General features: G+C 41.1%; 1 protein-coding gene across 2 annotated transcripts in view; it reads left to right on the forward strand.

Moving 5' to 3' along the window:
• Positions 1 to 9,505, forward strand: part of OTUD4 (OTU deubiquitinase 4) — a 41,368-nt gene that overhangs the window by 25,517 nt on the left and 6,346 nt on the right. For both annotated transcript variants that reach the window (XM_079921136.1, XM_079921137.1), the window contains exons 14-20: positions 2,687 to 2,849; positions 5,138 to 5,261; positions 5,560 to 5,615; positions 6,138 to 6,212; positions 7,164 to 7,302; positions 7,812 to 8,072; positions 9,360 to 9,400. In XM_079921136.1, the coding sequence (XP_079777262.1) occupies positions 2,687 to 2,849; positions 5,138 to 5,261; positions 5,560 to 5,615; positions 6,138 to 6,212; positions 7,164 to 7,302; positions 7,812 to 8,072; positions 9,360 to 9,400 (859 nt within the window). The remainder of the gene's footprint in view (positions 1 to 2,686; positions 2,850 to 5,137; positions 5,262 to 5,559; positions 5,616 to 6,137; positions 6,213 to 7,163; positions 7,303 to 7,811; positions 8,073 to 9,359; positions 9,401 to 9,505) is intronic.

Consider the following 9,505-nt stretch of genomic DNA (forward strand, 5'->3'; position numbering starts at 1 on the left):
GTGTCTGTGTCTCTTCTAGTGAGGAACCAGTTATAGTGGGTTTAGGGCCCACCTTACTCTGCTATGATCTCATCTTAATGGCATTACTTCTGCAGAGACCCTATTTATAAAGTCACATGCACAGATACGAGGGGTTAGGACTTGAACGTATCTTTTTTGGGAGATGCAATTCAATCCGTAACAAATACCAGTACTTCATATCCATTACAGTTTTTTTAATTGAGCCAGCTGTTCGGGATAGCAAATTAATTGCTATTGTTCGAAATCCAAAACACTGAAAAGTTTGTTCTGATAATTCTCCTTCCTATCCCTGTTGTCCCAGTTGTCTAGCTTCCTCTGCAGAGGCATCCAGTGTTAACAGATTCTTGTGTATCCTTGAAGGGATGCTTATATGTGTGTAAAAAGTACATATGTGTTCATAATCCAGTTATCCAAAAGTTCTAATGAGAACAGATGATTAAAAATCAATCATAAGAAAGAATTCCCTCATCCCTCAAGGGTGGTCACTAGATACCACAACCGTGAGAAATGGCCTGGGTACAGAGTACTCAGGGCCGTGTGTTCTTGGCACACCCAGCAACAGTGTGCAGGGGCATTCGGGGCCCACGGTGGGTTAGCCTCCCCCAACAGATAGCACTTATGTCACTGAATCACCTAGTTGTGGCTGAAGTCTGATGTGCGGACATTGACCAGACTCCACTAGCATCTGGTGGTATCTTACCCAGTACAGGCAAAGTACCTAAGAGGACTAACTTACTTTGAGTATTAGCTTTGGAAACCTAAAAATGTGAAGTCAGTATAGGAAGGTCGTGGACAGAAATGAGATTTTTCTTTTTAATAAAATTCTCATTTTTTAGTGGACTAGAAGAGCCTTTTTTTCTCTTGAACAGAGGATACTCTTTAATGTCTTAAAGTTTTAAAAAAAGAACGTACACAGACTACCAAATGACTGATTTAAATACACTTTTGTTTACCACAAACTGAAGTTTTATCCAGTGTGTTTCTAGTGTTTTGTCCAGTCTGTTAGTGATTAGAATGATCAGACAGACGCGGTCCTTTTCTTGTTTATGTGTTAGCTACCTATTACTTGGTGTATAAAACATGTGATGGCAGAAGGCAGTGGAGAGTAACATAGACATAAAGCTTTGGAGAATTTTGGCACTGTGACTGATTATGTGCGAACGTAGTTGTACTTGCAGTTAGTAAGCCCTCTAGCCTGTGGGAGTGAGAATGAATTTTACTAGTGTGTTAAATTTAGAGACTGCTGATGGTTGAATATTAAAGGAAGATTCTAAAAAATTCTAGTCAAAATTTAGAATTTTATAGCTAACACTCCAGTGGATTTAAGTCCATTAGAATTTATCTTGACTTCATTTCTAATATTTCACACATTGGTTTGGAATTCTCATTATAGAATAAAAAGAGCAGTGATGTTGGGCACTGACCTCTTGCTTTTTAAATTTCTTTCTCATTGATACTGTCTCTTCCTTTGGAGAAAACAAAACAAAGTGTAACAAAAACCAAGCAGGATTGCCACGTACGCTTTCATTACGCAGGTGCCGAAAATGGTAGACGTGTCCGTGCTGAATATTTCCCCTCCCGCTAGGCTCAGGATAGGAAGGTTCTCAGTGGCGCGCGAGGGTGAGACGTGGGCTTCGGGTGATGGGGCGCAGAGGTTAGGGAGTATTGACTTTCTGGAGACTCCTGGCACTAGCTGAGTCATCTTGGGAGTCTTTGACCACTGGGGTTTGAGAAGGACTGGTCTAAGATTGAGGGTCCAGGTTTGCTCCCCTGTTTTTTTCCCTAATACTCGGGGGTTGACATGTGCCCCATTGGAATTAGGGTGTGATTTTAAGTGGGACTGAGGACATGAAATGGCTGTTCTTGATTTCAGAGGTAGGAGAATCAGATGGTATCAGTTGTGTCCTTCCCACTCTTTTTAGGGAGCTGCATCTCTTCAGTATATTTTCCCTGGTGGCTTTGGGTTTTCATTTCCCACTGTTGTGGAACTATTAGACAAAGTGTAGAAATAGTATTCATATTGCCTATAATAATTTTAATTCATATAAAAATGTTAGGGTTATGTTATAGGCTACTAGACTCTATTCATGAATTTTTTTGTCTCCTTCTTTGACCAAAGTTATTGAAATGACAGCAGTCTTATCTGTAGTTAGTATCTAGCCTGGTGCATTTTTTTCTTCTTTTCACCTTTCATCCTCCCTTGGTAGTGTCATTAAAAAGCAGGAAGATGGTCGTGGTGTGTTTTTGAACGTTGTCCTTTACTTAGAACAGAAAATTAGAGTGCTTTTGAGGCCTAAACTAGTAACCTTCCCTTTCCTTCGAAAGAGAATTCTTATGAAAGTATTGGAATATGGTGCAAAGAAAATATACAGTGCTTACATTTATGCCTTCCTGTATCACTTGGAAGTGAGTTATATTTTTCTTTTCTTTCCACCCTATTTTAAGTTTGTCTTCTTGACTCTGAAACGTAGCCTAATGCTCCAGGGGCTTCTGTTTCCTAAACATTTATTAATCAGGCAGCTAAAAGTTCTGTAATCTCACAGTGTAGCTAAACTGGTCCAATATTTGAATTGCTCAAAGCGTTGATTTATATTATTTTAGGTACTCAGTACATTTTGTCTTTTTTTTTTTTTTTTTCTCATGACAAGAATGTTTTATTTGACAGGAAACCTGATCGTGAGAGAGCTGAGGATTTTGATGCCACGACTCGAGAATCTAACTATTTCGGCCTCTCTCCGGAAGAGCGCAGAGAGAAGCAAGCTATAGAAGAATCTCGTTTACTCTATGAGATTCAGAACAGGGATGAACAGGCTTTCCCAGCCCTTTCCGTATGTATATAAAAGGGGATTTTAAAAGTTATCCTTCAGAAGTCTTTCTTAATATAGTTTTTGTATTAAGCCATAGTTTTAAATGGTAGACTAATAGTTTTTAAACTGGAAGATACCTTGGTGATTATGCAGCTATCCCTCCTTTTCATCTTCATGAGTAAGGTGAGGTCTAAAGATATTTCTAGTTGGTGGCAGAGTTGAGGCAAGTAATAAATTGGTTATCTCACTTTAAGTTTAGTATTTTCTTTTTTTAAAAAATTTATTTTATTTTTGGCTGCGTTGGGTCTTTGTTGCTGCACGTGGGCTTTCTCTAGTTGCGGCGAGCAGGGGCTACTCTTCGTTGCACTAGCCCGTTGCACGGGCTTCTCATTGCATGGCTTCTCGTTGCAGAGCACAGGCTCTAGGCACGCAGGCTTCAGTAGTTGTGGCTCGTGAGCTTAGTTGCTCTGCGGCACGTGGCAATCTTCCTGGCCCAGGGCTTGAACCCTTGTCCCCTGCATTGGCAGGTGGATTCTTAACCACTGCGCCACCAGGGAAGCCCTAGTATTTTCTTTTGAACCAAAACTCGTTTGTTTTTGCTAGCCAAAGCCAGTAACTTTCCCTAAGCAGTAGAGGTTCATGATTCAGTTAACGAGATATATCTGTAAAACCGGAAAACTCTTTTCAGTGTCCCTTATTAAACATACCAGGACAAGATTAACCTAGTACATATAAATAAGAGCTGTTGTTCAGAGTGGTCGCTGTTGGAGGTGGCAGTACATGCAGCCCTGCGGCTTTGCCCTTGCTCCCTGTGTCAGACGCTGGGCTGTGATGGGTGCTTCTCTGATGAGACAAGTGTTCCCTACCTTTAAGTTTCTGACTTCTTTTGGGGGAGTCAGAAGGGAAAACAGCTCTCATGTAGCGTGAAGTAAGTGCTGTGAGAGGAGGGGTCATTGGCAGCACAAGGCAAGGGTTAGCTACTTGAGTTTGGGGGCACTGGGCGCCCTGTGCCTATGGTCTGAAATATCGGTAAGTGACACCAAATGACCTGTGATGGAGAGTGGTGATTGGAACACTTTCTTTTTTTTTTTTCTTTTTTTTTTTTTGCGGTACACGGGTGTCTCACCGCCGCGGCCTGAGGTAGTTCAGTCTGGCACAGGGGCTGGAGTTTAGGAATTACTGGACGAAGTGCCCAAATTCACATGTGAGTTAGGCATGGTCTTTAGTCTCAGTATATTTATCTCTGTGATATATTATTTTTCCATAATATTTAGAAAATAAAAAACTACAAATCATTTAAGCTTCTACTCACAGCTTTTTGTCCTTTTTTCAGTTAGTGAATGGGGAGAAACAACTACTGTAATGTGGGAATAGATTGTGAAATTTTTTGATGTTAAAATGGAGTCTTCATAGTCATTGTCTTTAAATAGGCATTTGATCCTGTCTTGGACTTGATAGCGACTCAGGTTTGTCTTGTAGAAAAACGCCTGCCACAGAGGGCTGAGGTCGTCTTCTCAGCCGTGTGCAGCAGTTACTCACAGATGCTAGAAGAGGAGAGACCTTCAGTGGTGACTTAGCTGAGAAGCCAGACTTATTCCAGTCCCCGTGTTTCACCAGTTAGAAGTTGGAGCTCACGTGGAGCTTGGGTGATTTGTTGACAGTCTGTAGCGTGTCAGTGGTAAGCGTGCTAGTGCGCTGTATCTGCCCGTTTGCACTTGGGTGTTTTTCCCCCACCAAGGGCTGTGGCTGAGCTATGGCTGCTTTTGAAGGCTTTGTGCAGAGAATGGAAGTGTAAGTTGCAAAGTGAAGGTTTGGGCAGGGTGGCTTCCTGAAACATGGGCATACGAAGAAGTCTTCATACTAATTTAGGCCAAGCGTCTGATTGCCTTATTAGTAAGCCGATTACTATAGAGTATATAATATGAACCCTAGGTCCTATTTTTTTGTAGTTTGGGAAGTATAAAGATAGGGCTATGAATTTTTTTTTTTTTTTTTGGCGGTACGCGGGCCTCTCACTGTTGTGGCCTCTCCCGTTGCGGAGCACAGGCTCCGGACGCGCAGGCTTAGCGGCCATGGCTCACAGGCCCAGCCGCTCCGCGACATGTGGGATCTTCCCGGACCGGGGTACAAACCCATGTCCCCTGCATCGGCAGGCGGACTCTGAACCACTGCACCACCAGGGAAGCCCGGAGCTATGAATTTTGAGAGTTTTAGTTAGATGTATGAAGAGTAAGGTTAATTAGAAGATTTTGTTCATATATTTGTGAGTAAATCTTTAACCCAAAGTGTTGGGTTTTGTTTATTTTAAGAGCTCATCAGTCAGCCAGTCAGCTTCTCAGAGTAGCAACCCAGGCGTCCAGAGAAAATCATCACATGGAAGCGATAGAAAAGGAAGCAGGCGGAGAATGGACACCGAAGAAAGAAAAGATAAAGGTATGTTATTTCATCATTTGAAAGCAGATGCGAGAGATCTGTTTCTGGCTTAAAGTCAGACATGGGGAAAAGAACTTTCTTTTTAAATGATTAAGCAATGTACTGTCACGTCTCACTGTTGTAGAGAAGCATTGACTCAAGCTAAATAAAGCACATTGTGTTATTCTGAAAACTATTATCCACTGACTAAACATGGTTCAAAAGGTACTTTTGGCTTTCTCTGTCTTCACGTTTTACTGCTGTGTCTTCACACCTAACTAGTGAACGATGCCGTCTTTTTTATTCTGATCTGTTTTAGACTCTGTCCATGGACATATTCCCTTGGATAAAAAGCCGGAGCCAGGCACACTGGAGGTAAATGTTTTAAATACTAATTGCGTCTCTTTCGTTTTCCTTAACGTTGTGATAGTGTAGAAGGAGATGGAGATGACTTCATCATTTTATAACAAAGTGTTAGGGAAGTAGAAAAGCAGAAGAAAATTGAGAAAAAATTACAGTGCTTGAGGTGAATTCACTCACACATTGTAACCGTTTCTTCAAGGATACCTTATGATGACCTATCTGAATCGGTGGAACATAGCTTAGCTTTACTTTCCATTACTCTATAGCAGATTGAGATTTTTATGGGAAAAGTGCTGTTTTGAAACCATGCTCCCAATAAAAACTGCCCAGTAGTCTGATGTGATGAAGATATGGAGGCAAAATCCCCCACCTGTTGGAGCCCAGGTACAATGGAAAAGAGTAGCTGGTCGTCAGAGGGTGCAGGCAGGTGCGGGTGGGGTGAGCTGTAAAGGCGGCCATGGTTACCCCAGAATGTGGGTCTTTGAAATGCAAAAGTATGCTTTTTTTTTTTTTTTTTTTTTGGTGCTTCCAAAGAATATTAGCAATGATAAATGTTCAAGAATTACATCACCGTCAAAGAAATTAGAGTGCCCACCTCCTACAGAACAAGTAAGTACATTGTAGTGTTTGACATTGAATGCTCCATTCCCTGGGTTTCTTAACTCTTACTGTCATCATTAAAAAACAGAAAATACAGGAAATGGGAGAATTTACTCTATCTAGTATCATAATTTGGAATACAATTATGATTTTTCTCTCATTCTGTTCTTGGTTAGTCTAGAATGTTCTCAAGTTTTAATGGGATGTTATTTTTATAATCGCCATTGTCTGGACATAGAAGCCACTCTTCTGAATTGATTTTGAATAAGTTTGTATCTGGCACCTTGTGTTGCCTTTGTGGTGAGTTGGCTTGCAAATGAGATTTTTGAAGGGAAATTATGAATTTCTGTTTTACTTCAAAACTTTAAAAAAGAGTTAGACAACTCTGCATGCTTAACAGTTATTTCATAGAAGGGAGGCAATGGAATGATTGAAGAGATTAGAAAAATACACATCTAAAGTGCAGTACCACTGATTTACAGATTTAATGATGAAGGAACCTGAGTTCTAGCAGATTATTTTGGTTCTTGATCTAATACAGGAGGAGAGAAGGTTCTTATCCTTTGCCTTTCAGTTAACATCCTTCATGTCAGGTAGAAAGCGTACAGTTTTATGCTAAGTCTTTGTGTGAGGAGGTTCTAAACTCATGAATTTCAGGGTGATTTCAATGATTTTGCTTTCTTGCCTTAAAAGCCTTGTGTTCAAGTTGCTTTGTAGTTTGTTTCTAACCCTGCCAGTGACTTCTGTGACTTTTGGTGGGCAGTCACTGGTTAGGATCACATTTGTTAGTATGGAAGTTTTAGCTACTGTGTTTTTTTCTTTCATTTCTAAGACCAGAGAAAGACCATTTATGTAGAAACCACAGGTGTGTAAAAGGCAGGCAACTCAAGGTACCTGTGGTGGTTGAATTAGTGTTAAGCAAAATGAACTCTTGTCTTTTTCCACCCCCTCTCCTTGAAGAAGCCAGCAGAACATGTGTGTCTGTCCAGTCCAGCTCCCCTTCTGGTGTCCCCAGAGGTACATCTAACTCCTGCCGTGCCTTCTTTACCAGCCACTGTGCCAGCCTGGCCAAGTGAACCTACAACTTTTGGACCAACAGGTTAGATAAAAATTTAAAAAGTTCAGTGAATCAACCAGCAAAAGCCTTCCGAGTCTTGAAATTCTTGAGTGTGAGCTTGACCTCCGAGCAGGATTAGGTGTGTGGAGCCTCCCGGAGCACTGCCCTGCTTCCAGCTTTGTGTGGTGCTCATTTGAGGTACGCCCTCACAGCCTCGGCAGCAGGTGTGTGAGCTCCGGTTGCCCGGTGCTGGCAGCACAGTTTTCACCCCCGTGGGCCAGCTCTCTGCCAGGCTCCGTGTCTTGTTCATAAGAGCTGTTATTAGAAGATACTGACTCAAAGCGTGTTTTCTGGGCGCTTATTTCCTCCTTTGTGTCCAGGAGCGTGTTTGGTTGACATTAGTACTTCTTTAGATTGCTTAAACACACACCGTCTTACTAGCTATACAATTTTATAGCACTCTTCACCTTTTAGCTTAATGTAAACTTACATTTGTAGAGAATTATTTTTACCTCTTTATAGCTTTTGATTCCTTTCCCTTTCTTTTGTAGGTGTCCCTGCTCAAATTCCTGTTTTGTCAGTGACACAGACTCTGACCACTGGACCTGATTCTGCTGTGTCCCAGGCTCATTTAACACCCTCTCCAGTTCCTGTGTCAATACAGGCCGTTAACCAGCCCTTGATGCCTTTGCCTCAGACACTGAGCCTTTACCAAGACCCACTCTATCCTGGGTTTCCTTGTAACGAAAAGGGAGATCGAGCCATTGCACCACCTTATTCACTGTGTCACACCGGGGAGGACCTGCCTAAAGGTGAGCTCCTTCTCCGAGTTCAAGTTGATTTTATTTATCAAGTACTGGTACAAGTTCAGTGAGAAATGTAAGTAGAGGACAGAGGTCGTGTTGCTGAGTAAGCCAAAGGACTTGCTTGGGGAGGACAGCAGAGGTTCAGCTGTTAGTCACTCATCACTCCTGTTTCAGCTTCTGTTTGATTGGTGTTTTTATATGTTTAGTAATATATAAACTATTATTTATAGCAGCCACCCCTCCCCTTACTCCCCTGCGCCTGTCATTTTTTCAAAAACATTCTGGGGCTTCCCTGGTGGCGCAGTGGTTGAGAGTCCGCCTGCCGATGCAGGGGACACGGGTTCGTGCCCCGGTCCGGGAAGATCCCACATGCCGCGGAGCGGCTGGGCCCGTGAGCCATGGCCGCTGAGCCTGCGCGTCCGGAGCCTGTGCTCCGCAACGGGAGAGGCCACAGTAGTGAGAGGCCCGCGTACCGCCAAAAAAACAGTCTGAAACCATTTTGAATTAAATCTTAATAGTGTTACTAACCAGATAAGTAAACAGTACTGAGTTTTCACATCAGTGGTTTGGTGTTTGGAACTACTCGTATTACTTCATCCATGAAAAAAATGTAGAGGAGAATGAATAGAAAACATAATAACTGTCATTATAGTACTACCTGCAATAGTATATATTTTTTAAGGAATTCTTTTTAAATTCGTGATTTTTTTTTTTAAAGTTTAGTTTCCAAATTTCCTATTTGAAAAACTGAAGGAGTAATGTAGTGACTCTCTGTGCTCTTTACTTGGATTTTTGTGGATAATTTTCTGTTATTAGTCAGTGGTTTGATGTTTGTGTCTGTGGGTAACCGGCTAATGTCAAATGAATACCTGAGCTAGTATTATCCTACTAATCTTGTTAATGATTTAGGTTTATGTTGATTTTTACTCTTACCCCCAACTTTTTTATTTCATAATATTTTAAACCCCACAGAGAAGTTGAAAAGGAAATGCAGTGAGCACCTGAGTTTTCTTTGCACAGATTTAAGTTTAGTCATAAAAATCTCAACTTAAGCCATTTTGGGGCACGGCTGTTGGACTAGATAAAGCATGTTGAATCTGGAATTACCCTACAGTAACAGAGTCTGGTTTTGGTTATATTACAATTTTTAATATATGTTTTATATCACAGGCTAGAGAAAAACAATTCAAGTAGGCAAAGTTGTCCTTAGAACTATATATCCTTTGAGGGTAATGAACAAAAGCTTTTTGTGAATGTATCATTTTAGTGAGTGACGATGTTACTTATTTTCAGATAAGAACATTCTTCGATTCTTCTTCAATCTTGGTGTAAAGGTATTTACATTTTGTCATTTTGAAGTTATTTTAAGTTAATACTGTTTTAAATTATTACCATTTAAATAATCTTAACTCTTATCCTGTTGGTCAATAACCTAAGGT

The sequence above is a fragment of the Stenella coeruleoalba genome (assembly GCF_951394435.1).
Source record: "Stenella coeruleoalba genome assembly, chromosome: 4".
Lineage (NCBI taxonomy): Eukaryota > Metazoa > Chordata > Mammalia > Artiodactyla > Delphinidae > Stenella > Stenella coeruleoalba.